The sequence below is a fragment of the Naegleria fowleri genome (genome assembly GCF_008403515.1).
Source record: "Naegleria fowleri strain ATCC 30894 chromosome Unknown tig53, whole genome shotgun sequence".
In the NCBI taxonomy this organism is placed as follows: domain Eukaryota; phylum Heterolobosea; class Eutetramitea; order Acrasida; family Naegleriidae; genus Naegleria; species Naegleria fowleri.
In genome coordinates, this window is record NW_025407985.1 from 292,755 (window position 1) to 309,135 (window position 16,381).

Sequence of the window (16,381 nt, forward strand, 5' to 3'; positions counted from 1 at the left end):
TTGTTTTTGAGGGATTGTGACCACCACCATCTCACCACAATCACAGTGTACATTATTATCAATTTTCAACATCCAGCAATTTGCCGAAAATTAAACGAACATTTTGAACGTATAAAAAATGAGCGACTTTGAATCATTGAATTCCCATCATCATGCTCAGCATTCATCGGTTGTTTCCAATCAAAACCCAATCGACCATAACGTTGTGATGAATAATGGAAGTGATCATCATCAGTTATCAAATGGTAACCGCAATTTAGATCCTTTGAATTCTTCGTCTAGACTTTCTTCCGACGATAACAACATTTCAACCTCTTCAATATCCGAAAAATCAAATCCTTCTGTAACATCATCATCGTCGTGTGCTGACACCGCTAGTAATATATCCAATAATGGGGATAAAAACAATACGAACACAGAAAATTCAACCGACAAGGAATCATCCACTTCAACGGAAAAACCAATTTTTGACCTCGACAATATTCTTCTTAAAGGAGATTACACTGGCAAGATATTCTGGTATGGAATTAAAGAGATGGCGACACGAGAAAATAAGAGAATTTTGGATGAAATATCCAATCTTACGGTCAAATCTAAAATTCTGAAAGGGATTGAAGACGGTAATATCAAAAGCAAAATAATGAAAGAAGGAAAAATTGATCCTCAACTCGCTCGCCAAGTGTTATGCTATGTTGTACAAACACCAGGTGAAAGCAAGCAAAAAAAGAAAGGAAAACGAAAATCAAAGAAAGAATTGTTGGATGAGAAGGCAAAAATTCTTCTACAAGTAACCGAATGTGTGATTGAATGCAATTTCAAACAAAATACTCCATCTACCTCTGGCTCCATGTCAACAACCAACAGTAACAACTCAACGTCAAGTTTGGACGACTCAGAAAATGCGGATGACGACCTTCTACAACTTACACCAACCGAAAAAGTTGTGGAGCTGGAGAAAGAGCTTGAGGCTGTTTGGAAAAAAACAAACTTATTGAACTATATTCACTCACCAAACCAAAAAGATAATCATTCCAAGAAGCACGAGTCGGAAGAAGATCCATTTATTCTTGATACAAACGACAAAGTGTACAAGCTGGTGACAGAGAATTCTGAGATTGGATTTGGATTAATCATGGTTATGAAAAGTATTATTTTACTCTCGTTAAGAAATAGAGGTCTCATTGACGAAGTGAAAAAGTTTTGCTCAGATGCAAAAGAGGAAGGCCCTCTCGTTGAGATTTTACTGGAAGAGCTAATAGAAGAGAAAAAGCACCGTATAAAAGTAGATGGTGCTGACCTTTCAGCATTTGGAGAAAATCCTAAAGAAGACGAATTTGTTAGAAAATGTGTAGAACACTTGGAAAGGATAAAAGACAAACCTGAACGAGATACTGAAGCGAAAAAATTTGTAAATATCATGTCTCTGTTTATGGAGCAAATGGAGGAAATTGAAAAACACCCAAATTTCAGTAGAACTGTACAAATTATACGATCGTGCATGAGCACTGTATTACCGAAAAACATTGGTGGACTGATGGCATACGCTGTAAAACTTGTTGGATTATCAACACCAAGTATTGATAATATTCACTTTATGACATCAGACCTGAATGACTCTGGACAATTTACTGCTGATGATATCATTGTCAATGACCATGAACAATTCCTTCAAATGGATAGCGAATACCTCCATTTAGTTCTTCAGTTATTGTCCTATGCTGCATTTTCACAACAAAACCAAAAAGAAACTGTCGTTCAAGCCAATATACTTCTCTCCAAAGTCTACAACTTTATAATACGCCCTGAGAATATTACGGATAGACAGTCTGTATTAGCATTTTTGAGAATGGCTGCCTGGATATCTCCAGTAACACCCAAAGAAGAAACATCCTATTACTATTCTTTCACAACCACCACAGTTTTAAAGCAAATGGATGAAATAGAAAATGAAGACTCAGTACTTCAAGAGCAACGGAGAATATTAATGGAATACATAGCTCAGCTTGATCTTCATCTTCATGCCTACATGAGACAAATTCATACGAGCTTGAGAGGACTTTTCCAAATCACACTCAAGAGCAGTGCAGGTGTGAACGGTTACAAAAAATTTGTACAGCTTATTCTTTCGACAAAATCCTATTTTACATTGGAAAAGAAAGATGAGGATTGGAAATTATTAATTGAATATATAACCAACAAATACCGACGGCTGCGATCATTTTGCAGAATGCTCAAAGACTCTGCCCTTAAAACAGAGGATGAAGCACCTGCTCTTGTTTCTAATACTTCCCATATGACAATTACTAACCATCCTCAACCCACTCAATCAGTATCCTACTTTCCACCTCCTCCACAACAACATTATACGATGCATACAGACGCTTTAGCAAGTTTTGAAGAATATGATGATGATGAATCAAAAAAGAGATCTAATCCTTTTACTGACTCGGAACATGACAGACAAAGGTTAAAGCTTATTTAATTTATTTATTGATGCAATGTTTATTGGTCGGCTGTAGAATTTGGATTTTGCGTTCTTGCTCCAAAAATTGCAGATCCCACTCTCACATTTGTGCTACCATATTTGATGGCGACTTCATAATCATGTGACATTCCCATACTTAATTCGAATGGGGTAATTTGTGACAATTCAGCTATTTTTTCAAATAATTCAGTTTTGAATTGCACCAACTTTTCAAAATCAGGATTTCTTTCAGGGTCTTGACTGTGCTCATAACTTCCAATGGTCATTAGTCCTCTGAGATTCAAATGTGGACATTGTTCTGGAAATTGATGTAAATCCAAACAATGATAAACGATCATTAATGGCTGCTACACTTACCCATAATGTATCTTATAACTTCCTCACATTCGCTGATTGTAGAAATTCCTGATTTGCTTTCCTCATTAGACGTGTTGACTTGAACAAGTACATTAAGCTTACGATCTCTACCTGTGCTGGACCATGTTTTTTCGAGAGCTTGAGCAATTTTCACTCTATCCACAGTTTCGACCATGTACAGACTCTCCACTTTTTCCACAAGTTGCTTGACCTTGTTGGATTGAAGATGTCCAATAAAGTGCCATTTGATTTCCTTTGGTAAAAGAGGAGCTTTTTCACAAATTTCTTGAATGTAGTTTTCTCCAAAATGTTCTTGACCAGCATCAAAGCATTCTTTAATCATTTCAACAGATTTTGTCTTACTGACAGCTACCAAACGCACCGAATTTTCAGCTCTTCCAAATAACTATGTTCATTAATATCGTCCAAAATATTTTACATCAATTCCGATAATCAAATGTTTGAATGTACACAAAAAAACACTAAGTTTGTCACCAAGTTTGGTCATCGTCAAAATTACCTTTGCTGTTTGGTAAATATTTTGCTTGACGGTCTGCAAGGCTTTTGCGACTTCACTCATTTTTTAATTCTTTTTGTTTGCTTGTGTGAGAAGACGACTCTCTCATTTCCGATTCGAATATTTAAATCATTTCTTTGAAGGGTCAGAAAGAAAAGGTAATGATCCTGTTGCAACGGTATTCAACTCACGCGCATGAATGGCACAACCCTTACGACACTCCCGATTGGTTTTATGAATACCTTGCGGTCTTTGAAAGGCATTAAATACGCACGCCTCTGATAAACTCTCGAAGAAAATGAATTGTAACAATTCTCGAGCTGCTTGCTTTTGAATGATTTTGAAAATTACAGTTCAGTAGAAAAAAAATTAATCATTTCCAACCCTCATCACGTTGGTGGATCGCGTTCAAAACGTTTTAATTCTGATAGCATCATCATGTTCAGACATAGTAAGGGCGACGTAGGAGAAGTTATCGTTGTGAGCAGCAATTATGTCCCAAATCAAAGAAAAACATGGACTGCAAAGGTTCCTAATGATCAATTTGTGGCAACTCAAACCCAAACCAATAACAGTTCCGATTCGTCCTTGCTGAAAAGGAACGAAGAAACTATTAGCTCAACATCAGGATTTGAGAATTTGCTGAAATCCAATGCATGGGAAAGTATTGTTGAAAAGCCAGACCATTCAACCGAAGAGGAATTATTGAGAAGAGAGAATGCAACCCTTAAAAGAGAGCTTGAATCGTACAAACTCAAATTGTCTTGTCAAAAAGAGGAGAATTTAGCATTGTCTGCATCGCTTTTTTCTATTCAAGAGGAAGTTAAAAAGATGAGATCGATCATTAAAAAGAAAGATAATGAACTCAAGCAGCAACAGGAGAAGCTGGAAGCTATCTTGAGTAACAGTGACACAAGGCTATTTAAGGTTATGCCAAAATCACCTCAAGAGTCAATAATGAAAAGAGAAGTTGAATCCTTAAGAAATCGTCTCAAGAATACAGAAGAAAAAGTGGAAGGATTGAAAGCAACAAAAAAGGAACTCGAAAAACATATTGAAATGCTTTCTTCTCAACTCCAAAATGAAAGAATAACAAACTCTTATCTTCAAGAACAAGCAAAGCAAACAATTACGCAAATGGCTGAGGAAAGAGACAAAACCGAGACATTCAAGGATTATTATAATTATTACACCCAAAATAGAGATAATTTAGAGCATGGGGATTTGGAAGAACAATTCGAGCAATTAATCTTGGCAAAGCAAGAATTGGAATCCAAGCTGTTTAAACGAGAAGAACAGCTCTTTGATCTAACCATGAAATATGAAGCCTTACGAACAGAGCATGTTTTGAATTGCACTACAAACAACAAATAATTTATTTATTCTTTGATTTTTCGTATTGCACACATTCGTTGAAGAATTGTTGAACTTGTTTTTCCTTATTCTTAAAGGTATCACTTGCATGCTGTATGGACAGATAGGCAAGAGAGTCATAATTTTGGGCAAGACAGAATCTGTACAAGTGTTCAAATAGAGTAGGATCATTAAGATGGTGAGCAATTTGGAAACATTTCTCGTAGAAACCTTTTCTTAGGGTATACAAAAAGTATCGCTTGTAGAGCGTGTGGAAATATGAGTCTGGTTCTAAATGTTTGTGAAGAGCAGCATATTTTTCTAATAGCATGTCCAAAAATTCTTCAGAGGCAGGGTCCACATGAATTCTAGAGACAAGGTAGGAAAGGAATTCTTTAAGACAGAGTTGGAATTCTTTGGCATTTGTCAAATTTCTAATGATGCTGTAACCCTCTTTCAGCTTGTTGTGAATATTAAGGTGAATAGAAAGAAAATGAGCATTAGATGCAGGCTCAATGTTATTGTCAATGAAAGCACTTAATAATCCAAAATCAATTTTAAATATGCAAATTGGTCCTTTTTCAAAGCATATCAACAGACGTTCATAGGGCAACATTGTTCCTTTTTGTAATGGCTGAGGAATTTCAGCTTGATGCTTTTTTCTTCCTAAAAAACCTCTTGGTGAATTTAGGGAATTGCGTGGTGTTCCAGGATTCAAGCTACTACCACCTGAATCAATTAAAGCCAGTGATGAATCAATGGACTCTCCATTTGTCATAAATTGTACAGAACTAAATAGAAGCGGTTGACTATTCATGCATGAAAATTCTCAATCAGTTTCAGATTTTCACAAACCATACATACCTCAGAATGTTGGTTGGAGTGATACATTTTACAACAGCATTTCTCAACGGTATTTGAAAATCAATAAAATTAAGGCCACAATCGAACAAACAAATTTCGTTAGGTGATGCAACAAGAAGCATTGAACCTGAAGGATGCCATTCGACATGGCTTGGTCTAAATCTTCCAGGAAGAGTTTGAACAGTGATACATTTGAATTTGGATGCCTTGTTACTGGAATCTCCAGAAAAAGAAAGCTTGAACGAGGAGAACAGTTTTACCTCTCCATTGGCACAACAGATACACACATGTTTCTCACTGGGACCAATTGCACAACATGTGATTTCACTCTCAGTCTCTATGGTTTTGTACTTGCTCTTCTTGACTTGTTTTCCAATAATTTCGTAAACACACCATACCACACTCATTGAGTCACTACTCAATTCCAAAGTGTGAAAAGTGTTCGATCGGAAATTACTGAATGCATAGAATACAATGAGACGACTTGCTTGAACAGTACCAATAACTTGAATCATTTCTCTGTATGATCATTAAGAGTATTGAAAAATTGAATATTAAAGAATTGAATATTGAACTCTTCAATACATATAATTAAACAACATACCTGTCTTCAGTTCCTCGTAAGCTAATTTGCGCAATAAGGAGAGAATTTCTAGTGGCTTGACCACAGAGATATGTTTTTGGTAAATTCATTTTCATTGATTTTAACAACGTCTCTTCTTGAGTTTTAGCCATCATCAGTTTGATATTTTGTGTGTTGCTACTTCCAAGTGATAAAATAGTTCCTCTTCTCGTATTTCCCAACGATTCTGCAAAAATAGATGCATAATTTTGAAAGAGAGGATTTTCAACAAAATTCAATTCTCCGTTCACTGTTTGAACAATGACAAATTCATTACAAATGACTCCAGAAGAGAGTAACCTGGAGTCCATCAATTCGTAGAATGACCTGTCTACTTGCACTAACTGAACATCTGATGTTTTTGGATGAAGTTTCCAATGAATCAAATGTCCGCTTTCCAGCACTGTTTGTAAAATACAAGTTTGTGGATCATAATAAACAGCAATAGGGGTAAAAGGTAAATCATCTGTACATTCCTTAAATAATTTCATCTGTTTCTCTGTAAAATCTACAGTGTGTCCTCTTTCTTTTGAACGTACGTTTTCATTTTATATACAAAATGCGATAAGAGATGTCACGTGACAGTTGACAGATTTTCACATGTACAGGACCTTTTCATCATATCATCACTTACTTTTCAAATAATCCTTCAACAATTTTTGTTTATCAAAATTATACGAATATCCTCCAAACAACACATTCGCCGTCGATCCAGTCGCAGAATTTGAACTTCGATTCGTAATCGACAAGGTGGAATGTCCACTCGTTCCACTCACACTCGTTCCTCCTCCTCCACTACCATTATATCCCATTCCACTCATTCGGTTCAATATGGAAGAATTGACTCCCAATCCCGAGGATGATGAGCCTTGTTGTTGCTGATACGAGCCTTTTCGTGAGAGTGATCCAATCCGTGCATCAAATTCACTACTCCCACCCGGATATGGATCCGAAGAAGAGGATGCTGCCGCTGCTGCCAATAATTTACTTGTCGTGGTTGCCGTTGTGGTCGGAGAACAAGCGGTCGGTGAGAGAAGAATAGCACACGCTTGAAACATTTTTTTTCTTCTGAACTTTGATTGGTTCTGAACTATTGAATAAAATTCATGAATGTCTCCAGATATTTACATCAAGCCATGACTTAAAGTGTGATTTTGGTCTCTCCATATTGGTGAATGCGAATATGTTGGTACTTTTACATGTGTGATTGAAGGTTCGTTTGCCAATTCACTCAACCTTCATTCGAACAGTGCTCAGAATTCTTCACACTTACTACTGAAATGGGTTCAAGAAGAACTGTCGAGTGAGAGCCATCGTAATTCCTTTCAATGAGTGTCAAATCGTGGCATACATTCATGTTCTGCATGATGGTATTGAATTCAAACTCGTGTCTGGCAAGTTGACATTAAGGTCTTTCCAAACGACCCTTGTCGACTCCACGAAATGAGCCATTTTAGACGACACAATGTTTACAATGAATGTCACGTTATCACGTATAAATCATCATTCATCTCTTGTTAGCGATGATTCGTGGAAGAAATGCAATAAATTTGGCCAATCACACACAAGAGGGAAAGTCCTATAATTCCTGCAACCAATAACTTCAATGTTTTGATTTCTTGACGATTATTCTCAATCACGATCTGTAACTCACGAATGCATTCCTTCTGTTTCTCATCATGATTGCTCATCAAAGTTTCAAAATGGTGTTGGCACACCGTGCGAGTGTTTTCATATTGGTCTTGAACAAAAGTTTTCAATTCTTTCAAATGTTCCTTCACATCCCTCTCCACATGTTCTCTCCATTCATTCATCATGGTTCCTTGTATTTGATGATCTTCCTTCAACATTCTATTCATTGCCTTTTCAGTAAGGGCATGATGGGAGAGCACTTGTTCGGAAAGTTCCTTTAAAAACGATTGGAGAGAATTGGTTAAGGCTAGATATTCCTTTCGGGCAACAACATGTGATTTCGAAGAGTAACTACCATTAGTTTTCATTCTCCTAATACTACTACTGCCACCACTGGTATTCAAATTATGGTTGAATTGGGTGTAGATCATCCGATCACTTTTACAACTACTTGGTAAACTGTAAGAGCTGAGTCCATCTTCACTCTCTGGTTCAACATCACTGTGTTGAGAGAAGACTCTTGGATTCTTTGTGGGAGTAGAAAGAAAGTGGTTCTCTTGAGAGGATGAAGAGAGTGGTTGAACCACCATTCCATCCTCCTCTTCATGTAAGGATGGAGGAGGACGGAAAGAGGAAAGGTTAGAAAGCTCAAAAACACCCACAGCACACGCTGGATGAGCTTTCTGTGGTGCTTTTGAGATGAATCCAATATCTGCTTTCAGGGATGAGAGCATGGACATGTCCATATCGGAGGGTTGAGTCAGATGGACAGAAGCAAGAAGAGACTTGTTGTTGTTGCTACAACTGACTTGGTTTAGAGAGGATACGGAGGTGAAGTTGTCAGACGAAGAGTTGGGATTTGCAGCAGCCATTGATGCTTTGGTGGTCGTAGCATGATGATGATTGGAAGGTACATCAGATGATAAGCCTTTCTTCATGGTTGGATGGTTGTGAAGAAATTGTTGATCATCGGCATGTTCCAAAGCACAATTTGGAGACATTAAAGCAGCCTCCTCCTCATGGACTTCATCATCGTCATAGTAATCGAGAGAGGATGATTCATCATCATAGGATTCGTCGACCGAGAGTGGAGTCGTATTCGAAGAAGCCTTATTCTTGCTGCTGCTGCGAGTGTGATCGGTTCGGCCAAAGAGGCCACTCAGAATATTCATTTCCTTTTTTTTTAAAGTAAAATTTTAATTCAATAACGGCTAGGAAAGGCGGTTTTTCACACAATTTTCCTAATAACTTCGCTTCAAAACATACACTTGCAAATTGCAATTCTCCTTCAATGAGGCCTTTTTGGATTTCTCGTCATTCAAGACAAAATTCAATCGATGAGCCACTTGTGAACTTCTCAGATTCGAAGCAAGACAAACAATTTCAATTTCTTGCAGAGTTTCCACAGTACGAAAAGCTCTTTCAATAAGGACTCTCAAAGTATTGGTGACAATTCCATGTGATTGAAATGCTTCATCGAGAGCATAACCTACTTCCATTCTCTCACCATCATTTGGTTTTCCTCCACAAATTCCAATAATTTTGTGTTCTCTCAAAAACATGTGCAATTCCTTTTGGTCATGGTTATTTCCGCAATAATCCAATGGTTCAGATGAAACAGTTGAATGTTCCGTGTTCTTCTTGACCACAAATTCTTCATAGAAAGTATGATGAGGATCTTTTACAAAAACAAAAAAGTTGTGTGGTGATGACAATACTTTCATCTTGTTGATGCTGAATGAGAGATCGGTAAAAGCTTGCGGAGGATAGTGTGTCAAATGTTCCCTTAGAAACATTGCATTCCGACTCAGAAAATCATAATATAAAGGACCACTCCATTCACCACACGTGTCCACACGAAGAATAGACCACTCGAATGATGACAATATCTGGTCATCATTGCTGTTAGAGGATGACAACTTGTTTAATTTGAAATGAAAAATTGATTCATCTTGATTGTGAACGACTGATAGAGACATTGGAGACAACACGAAAAGAGGAGGTTGTGCTTTCAATTTTTTCGAGGGAGTTACATTATATTTTCAATTTCAGAACTGAAAGATCGTTATGTGATAGAAATAATAATGGTTTGAACTCGGGAATATCAACATTTACTTTCTCGGAATGTCATTGAACTGATTTACTAGTACTACAAACAGGATGATCACATATTTTCTCCATTTTGATTGTTCTGTGATCCTCGTTATTATTTCTTTTCAAAAGGATTCAAAATTCCCTTTGAATAAAAGTTTTCATAATAATAAGCAAGCAAAGCGAATAATCCAATAAAAATCACCGATGATCCAATGTACCACAGGAACACTGTAAATGCTCGGAAACAAAATCCAGAAGGTGCTGATTCCTCTTCCTTTTTATCCTTCTTGTTCGTGGTAGTACCGGTAGTAGGAGTGGTTGGTGTGGATGGAGCCATTTTGTTTAAAGAGTAAAAGTGATGCAGACAAGAGAAGCAAAAAATTGGACATTTTTGGAGATCGTCGATCGATAATAGTATTTTCTTAAGCTTCAACAAGGAAGCTGAGCAGATAAAGAATTTGAAGATGTACATGAGTGAAATGCGTTTGATATAATTCACTAAAGAAGAGGATTTAATGGTCAACCTTAATGGGAAGAAATGACGAGGACTTTTTGCCGTAAGTTACAAAATTGGAAATAAAAAAAGGTGAATTATTAATTTGAGAAGCTCCCTTCAAATAGCGATAGAAAATCTAATATATATCCATATCGACAATAATTAGCAGTGTGAATTTATATGTAAGGGTTAGTATCGCTTTTTACAACAGTTCTCTTCTTAATAGGCGATGTTTCACCTTCTTTCTTAATCGTCGACTCTGATTTGGATGAATCAATGGATGACATAGGAATGCGTTTTGATAAAATGTTTGGAGTTTCCTCTTTGGTTGGAATAATATTAATTTCAAAACCAGTGGGTGGTTGTTTTGAAGGCATATTCACCATACACATGGCTTTGTAGTGATGTCCCATCTGTGTTGGATGAGTCAATCGTTCATAAGATTTTATCATGGCTTCAACTTGTTCATCTGAAAGTTTTGGATTTTGGAGTAATTTGGCAAATCTAGTGTCCATACCAAGTTGATGTAAGAAATCAGATTGATATTGTGGGCCATATACTCGAACAGATTTGAACCTTTCAACAGCTTTCTTCAAAGAAGAAAAGTCTACAAATGTTGACAAGTCTACTTCACCTGGCTTTTCCAGTGGTGAATGTGTAAATCCATGATGATAAATTCCTTGTAATGTGAAACCCATTGGGTAGTCGTTACCATAGTCAATGATGAGGGAAGCTCCTTTTCTGTTATGTAAAATTTCTCCAATTCTCTCTGCGTAGCCAATTCCCATTGCACAAACTTCTCGAATCGTTCCAATTTCTTTTGGTCCTTCAACAAGACTCACAAAGGTTGTCGCCATAGTGGGTCCTGGTGATAAGACAAACTTGAAATGATTTGGACTGTCTTTCGTGTCGTCAATATCAACTAATACTTCTAACCAACCACGTTCAGTGTACTAGTATGATCGATCCAAATTAAATAGAATTGATATTACATATTTTACAATTAATTAATAATAAAATTGATTAAGATGAAAATATTTTAAAACACGAAAAAACAAATATCAAGATCACCTACCTCGAAATGATAGACTGGTAATGCATCAAAAAATTCGTGAGCGATTATTAGAACTGGAATATCACCCGTAATGTCAGTATATTTTTCAAATCTATTCTCCCAATGGAATTCGATTGTATCCATGAAAGATTTTAACTTTTCTTTCTGAACTTCTTTAAGGGCGTCACTTGCCTCTATGAGAGTCACTTTTTTCAAAGATTGAATAAATGATTTTAACAAATGGGAATTACTTCGTTTCACACTATCCAATAAATCATGCATTAAAGTTCCTTTTCCTGGCCCAAGTTCAATAATTTCCAATGCTTTTGGTTTTCCTAATTTTTCCCACATGCTCACACACCACAGGCCAATCATCTCGCTGAAAACTGAGGTAATTTCAGGAGATGTCACAAAGTCACCTTCACGGCCAATGACTTTTTGCCCTGGTATCCCACTGCTTCCTAGAGTAGGTTGTTTGGCAGTATAGTAATAACCATATATTGGGTTCAATAAACTCTCTTGCATGAAAGAGGAGACGGAAATTGGTCCTGCTCCTTTAATTTTGTTTTTTAAATGTTTGATCATGGGAGTCTCATTGTCTTTCACTACAGTTTTATCATAGGTTTCAGTTATAAGAGCAGATGTATCAATGGATACAATTTTGAATTCTTTTCCATTATCATCCATATTGCTGGGAGGATTATTTTCGCTGTTGCTCAGATTTTGATTTGTTTCATCATGCTCATTTCCTGATGAAGAAGAGGAAAAATTCAAGCTATAATATCGCTTATTTTGTCCTGGTCGGAACAAGCAAGGAATTGTTTGATGATGATATGAAGAAGAAGAATTTTTTCCGAATGCTAAAGCCTTGAGAAGAGCAACACAAGGTCTGCCACAAGCTTTGAACATTTTTTTTGAGGATGAATCAATCTCCATTGTCATGCACTCAACAACACGCACTCACGATTCATTTATTGAATGTTATAAGCTGAAGGATAAAGTGATGCTTGTTGCTGTGAGGATTCAGCAACACTTGAGAATGAACCAATGGGTGAGGATCTTGCTGATGATGTAGGAAATACATACACTTGTTGTTGCTGTTGTGGAGAAGGTTGATGCATCATTTCATATTCTTGTGAATGGTTGTTGTACATGTGGACTGGTCTAAACATTGGATGCAAATTTGGTTGCATCATGGTGGTCATCACTGCATTGGGATTATTGGGAGGAGGAACCACAACAGCTCTATTCGTTTGAATTCGTCTCGTGGTTTGACTTGGAAGCAATAGTTGACCGACTTGAGTCACAATTTTGGCTGCACTCCAATCAAAAACAAATGATGTGAAATAAATAATGATGAGTAAGGTACAAGTCCATTCAACAATGTTGCTCGTGGTACTCTTCAAACGCGCCTCAGGATCATAATTCATGGCCGCAGATGCAACCTGGAATACTGCATTCGAAGCAGTAGAGAGCACTTGAGCCGATAAGGATTGAGTATTTTCTTGTACAGGTTGTTGATGATGTTTCAAAGCACTTCCAATAATTGCTTCACCTCCATTAAGATCAAGTTTAGAGAGTCCAGAAGCTGTTGCCTTGTGGGGTCCATGTCCAAGAGTAGTACTTTTAGAAACAAGTTGAGAAAACATCATTGGACCACTTTCACTTGAAACCACAGTTGTCAAAATATTCACAATCAAAACACCAACAGTTAATCCTGTAATAGTAAGCTTGGTGTAGAGTGATTTACGTGAAATAAAGACAATGTCCTTTGCTTCTTGAGCCAATTCAGAGCAAGCCAATGCTTCGTCTTGATTTAACTCTGATCTTACTTGTTCCAATTCCTTATACAATTTATAACACTTGTAAGTGGTAAGAGTTTGTGCAATTAAACAGAATACAAAGAAACTTGTAGCTCCAATCACATGCATGGTCCAAGGCATGTCGCTATTCGAAGTGATGCACATGGAGCTAATGGTGATAGAAACACATGAAGTAAGGCCCAAATAGAAAATCATGTGGAGAATGTGATGAGTGGTGGAAGGAGCTGGAGGTGGCGGTGGTGGAACTGGATCCGAATCATGATTGTCATGATGATGAGTCTTGATCCAATCCAACTTGTAAGAAACATTTCGAATCGATTCACTGACATTCCACAACCTATGAATCGCATCATAAATGTAAGATCAGTGTCGTTGAATATGATATTCGGAAAATAAAGAGAGGAACCGCGATGAATGAGAAGTGTCAGGATGTGACCACCTGAAGTTCCAAAACTTACCAATTAAAAAGAATGTTCCAATTCCACGCCATGACAACAGCCATCCATAGCATACCTACACGGAAGATGTATCTTTCCGGAGTGAATCGAGCTACAATAGAGTACAAAAGACAGAGTAAAAGAATCATCATAATTTCATCATCATCAATTTAAAAAAAAAGGAATAATAGTTTTTAAAATTGATGACATTAAGAGATATTCGTGATGATGGTGATGCCAATACAAACCTGTATGGGTAATGTCTGTGTAGGGAAATGGCTGGGTATGTCCCTGATAGGTGGAGAGGGTATACGTAGTTGCAATCGTTGCAACACATCCCACCACAACTGTCAAAGGAAAATACTGAGAGGGAACAGAATTCAAAATAGATTCGCGTACGGTCATGTTGTGATCTCTCTTGTTGTGCGTTCGAATTGATAATGCTCAAAACTGCAGCACGGAATATGTTGTGAAGGATAGGAGCGAATGCAACACAACAGAGCGAGTTGATTTTTTAGCGTTTAGAGACTTCAGACACACAACCATTCTGAAATAATCACAACCAACCACCTTCATCCGTCCGCTTCGTTCTGGTTAGACAGACAAAAAAGGATAAGTACACCCAAAGTATGGTTGCATTAAGCTAAAATTTTAATGACAAATCAAGTTATCTTTTTGACATTAATTCATTAATAGATGGAAGTAAGCAATGTTCAGATGAAGAAGGGACATTGTTTAGGGAGGGTGAGTGTTGGTGGTGAGTTGGTAAATGTTGCAAAGAGTTTTGGGACTGCTGAGGATTTCGACTTGGAAAGTGGAAAGACTTGAGAGATTGCAAACAATTTGTATCGTATTGACTATCATATGCACTAAAATGATCGCTTTCAAATGCATAGGTTTGTCTCCTTCTAAATCTTTGGTCTGTGTTCTTCACATTCTCAGAGTTCAGTACGGCATGAGGAGATGGTTCTGATATGCGTTCATAAGGATGGTGGTGGTGATGACGATCATTAGCAGTCGTCTCAACAGTGGAAATACTTTGGGCAAAATTCTGAGTCAACTCATCGATCGAATTTCGCCTTAATTCATGATACCTCGTCATTTCTTCAATGCTTGGTAAAGTGGCAAATGTTTTCCTTCCACCATGAGTTAAATACCTTCGTTGCTCGTTTGTAAGGGAACTATAATATGCTTCGCCGTATAACCCATCCTGATGACCATGATAGTGGCCCGAGTGACTATTAGGGTGGTGGTAGTGATGGTGATGATGAGAGGAGTTAGGGATTGGGGACTCAGCCTCACTTGTTTGTTTGCTTGAAGCTCCAAAAGTGAAGCCTGCCACAAAATAGGACGTGGTGAGAGTTGGAGGACACGAACACTGCATTTCGGCGAATGTTTTTGTCGGTTCGTTGATGTTGCTACTACTTGGACAACAACTGTGAGTGCTGTGGTGATTGGTCATTGAGAATTGTTGTGATTGGGTTGAGGGTTGTGCATTTGCTGTTGTGGAAGAATTCAATGAGGTCGTTTGTGAGCTTGCTGAAGACCAAATGTTATTATTATTGGACATATTTGTATGTTGCTCCGCATGCTGATGAGAAGGAACTGATCCCGATGGAGATGCCACTGATTTTCGTCGTGTTTGGTGGTTTTTCTTGGTAGTGATCGGACAGTTTGCCGTCGTTGGCGTGCAATGAAGCACCTCTTGCTGAAAGTTCGAGTTGTTTTGTAGTAGATCTACCGAATGAGAGGAAAGCATTGAGTTTCTCCTAGAAACAGAATGTTTAGTGATCTTGGAAGATATCGCAAAAGCTGCAGGTGAAGCCTTTTGTTTTTTAGTTTGTTTTGGATCGGATGAAACAACTGTATTATCGTTGGTAGATAATAACGATGATTGAGTGTGGTTATTATGAGAAGTGTTAGAATGAGTTGGTTGTTGGATAGGATTGGAGGAAGAGGGTAATGTAGTCTCGTTGGTTGTGATTGTTGAGGGAGATTTTGCTGTCGTTGGTTGTTGATTAATATTAGAGTTGGTGTTAGTGTTTGTGTTTCCAGTATTGTTGTTGAATGTCACGGTAAAAGTATTTGTTGTGGTTGTTGTTTGTGAAGAAGAAATATTCAGCTGTGATGAAGTAGATGTAGTTGTGCGACCTCCATGATGATGATTATGCATTGTATTTCCACCATACATATTCTTCCTTATATCATTGGCATCCACCATCTTGAATTCAATGGTCGTCTTCTTTTTCGCAATTCGAAAATGATGAACGTAGGGTTGTTTGACATTGGCAATGGTAGTTTCGCTAAAGCCATTGTTATTTGAAACTTGCATATTTCCAAAATTATTGTTGATACCTCCAACGGCGTTACTTGAAGGGGTTTGTTGATTGATGCGTGCAGAATTGCTATTATTACCCAAGATGTGGTTAGTTTTGTTATTGTTCACAATTATTGTTGTTGGTGTTGTGGGTAGTAGTAGTGAGGATGAGGTGGAAGCAGCACCAGTGGGCTGCATCATTTTTTTAAATGAAAAAGAAGCACAGGTATTGCCTGTTTTAGATAAATCCTGCGCTTATTAAGTAAATGCGAGATATAGTGGATCAGCGAACAAATATGATGAAATGAACGTCTGAAACCACTTTGTGAC

At 37.5% G+C, this 16,381-nt stretch overlaps 10 protein-coding genes across 10 annotated transcripts; 2 read left to right on the forward strand and 8 right to left on the reverse strand.

Moving 5' to 3' along the window:
- Positions 1–118: 118 nt before the first annotated feature.
- On the forward strand, positions 119–2,482 carry FDP41_006787 (uncharacterized protein; the record flags this gene model as incomplete). Its single annotated transcript, XM_044710459.1, has 1 exon — positions 119–2,482. One exon carries the CDS (start codon positions 119–121, stop codon positions 2,480–2,482), a length of 2,364 nt encoding a protein of 787 aa, XP_044558890.1.
- A 20-nt stretch (positions 2,483–2,502) lies between these two features.
- FDP41_006788 (uncharacterized protein) lies at positions 2,503–3,422 on the reverse strand (the record flags this gene model as incomplete). The annotated part of the gene is made up of 3 exons (XM_044710460.1): positions 2,503–2,783; positions 2,843–3,248; positions 3,363–3,422. The coding sequence occupies 3 exons, from the start codon at positions 3,420–3,422 to the stop codon at positions 2,503–2,505; spliced, it is 747 nt and encodes a 248-aa protein (XP_044558891.1).
- Positions 3,423–3,797: 375 nt separating this feature from the next.
- FDP41_006789 (uncharacterized protein) lies at positions 3,798–4,733 on the forward strand (the record flags this gene model as incomplete). The annotated part of the gene is made up of 1 exon (XM_044710461.1): positions 3,798–4,733. One exon carries the CDS (start codon positions 3,798–3,800, stop codon positions 4,731–4,733), a length of 936 nt encoding a protein of 311 aa, XP_044558892.1.
- Position 4,734: 1 nt separating this feature from the next.
- FDP41_006790 (uncharacterized protein) lies at positions 4,735–7,256 on the reverse strand (the record flags this gene model as incomplete). Its single annotated transcript, XM_044710463.1, has 4 exons — positions 4,735–5,521; positions 5,577–6,095; positions 6,181–6,724; positions 6,833–7,256. 4 exons carry the CDS (start codon positions 7,254–7,256, stop codon positions 4,735–4,737), a joined length of 2,274 nt encoding a protein of 757 aa, XP_044558893.1.
- A 459-nt stretch (positions 7,257–7,715) lies between these two features.
- On the reverse strand, positions 7,716–9,002 carry FDP41_006791 (uncharacterized protein; the record flags this gene model as incomplete). Its single annotated transcript, XM_044710464.1, has 1 exon — positions 7,716–9,002. The coding sequence occupies one exon, from the start codon at positions 9,000–9,002 to the stop codon at positions 7,716–7,718; it is 1,287 nt and encodes a 428-aa protein (XP_044558894.1).
- Positions 9,003–9,071: 69 nt separating this feature from the next.
- Positions 9,072–9,554, reverse strand: FDP41_006792 (uncharacterized protein; the record flags this gene model as incomplete). The annotated part of the gene is made up of 1 exon (XM_044710465.1): positions 9,072–9,554. The coding sequence occupies one exon, from the start codon at positions 9,552–9,554 to the stop codon at positions 9,072–9,074; it is 483 nt and encodes a 160-aa protein (XP_044558895.1).
- A 482-nt stretch (positions 9,555–10,036) lies between these two features.
- Positions 10,037–10,261, reverse strand: FDP41_006793 (uncharacterized protein; the record flags this gene model as incomplete). The annotated part of the gene is made up of 1 exon (XM_044710466.1): positions 10,037–10,261. One exon carries the CDS (start codon positions 10,259–10,261, stop codon positions 10,037–10,039), a length of 225 nt encoding a protein of 74 aa, XP_044558896.1.
- A 335-nt stretch (positions 10,262–10,596) lies between these two features.
- Positions 10,597–12,383, reverse strand: FDP41_006794 (uncharacterized protein; the record flags this gene model as incomplete). Its single annotated transcript, XM_044710467.1, has 2 exons — positions 10,597–11,373; positions 11,496–12,383. The coding sequence occupies 2 exons, from the start codon at positions 12,381–12,383 to the stop codon at positions 10,597–10,599; spliced, it is 1,665 nt and encodes a 554-aa protein (XP_044558897.1).
- Positions 12,384–12,445: 62 nt separating this feature from the next.
- FDP41_006795 (uncharacterized protein) lies at positions 12,446–14,139 on the reverse strand (the record flags this gene model as incomplete). Its single annotated transcript, XM_044710468.1, has 3 exons — positions 12,446–13,634; positions 13,756–13,846; positions 13,983–14,139. 3 exons carry the CDS (start codon positions 14,137–14,139, stop codon positions 12,446–12,448), a joined length of 1,437 nt encoding a protein of 478 aa, XP_044558898.1.
- Positions 14,140–14,401: 262 nt separating this feature from the next.
- FDP41_006796 (uncharacterized protein) lies at positions 14,402–16,252 on the reverse strand (the record flags this gene model as incomplete). Its single annotated transcript, XM_044710469.1, has 1 exon — positions 14,402–16,252. The coding sequence occupies one exon, from the start codon at positions 16,250–16,252 to the stop codon at positions 14,402–14,404; it is 1,851 nt and encodes a 616-aa protein (XP_044558899.1).
- Between the last annotated feature and the right edge of the window lie 129 nt (positions 16,253–16,381).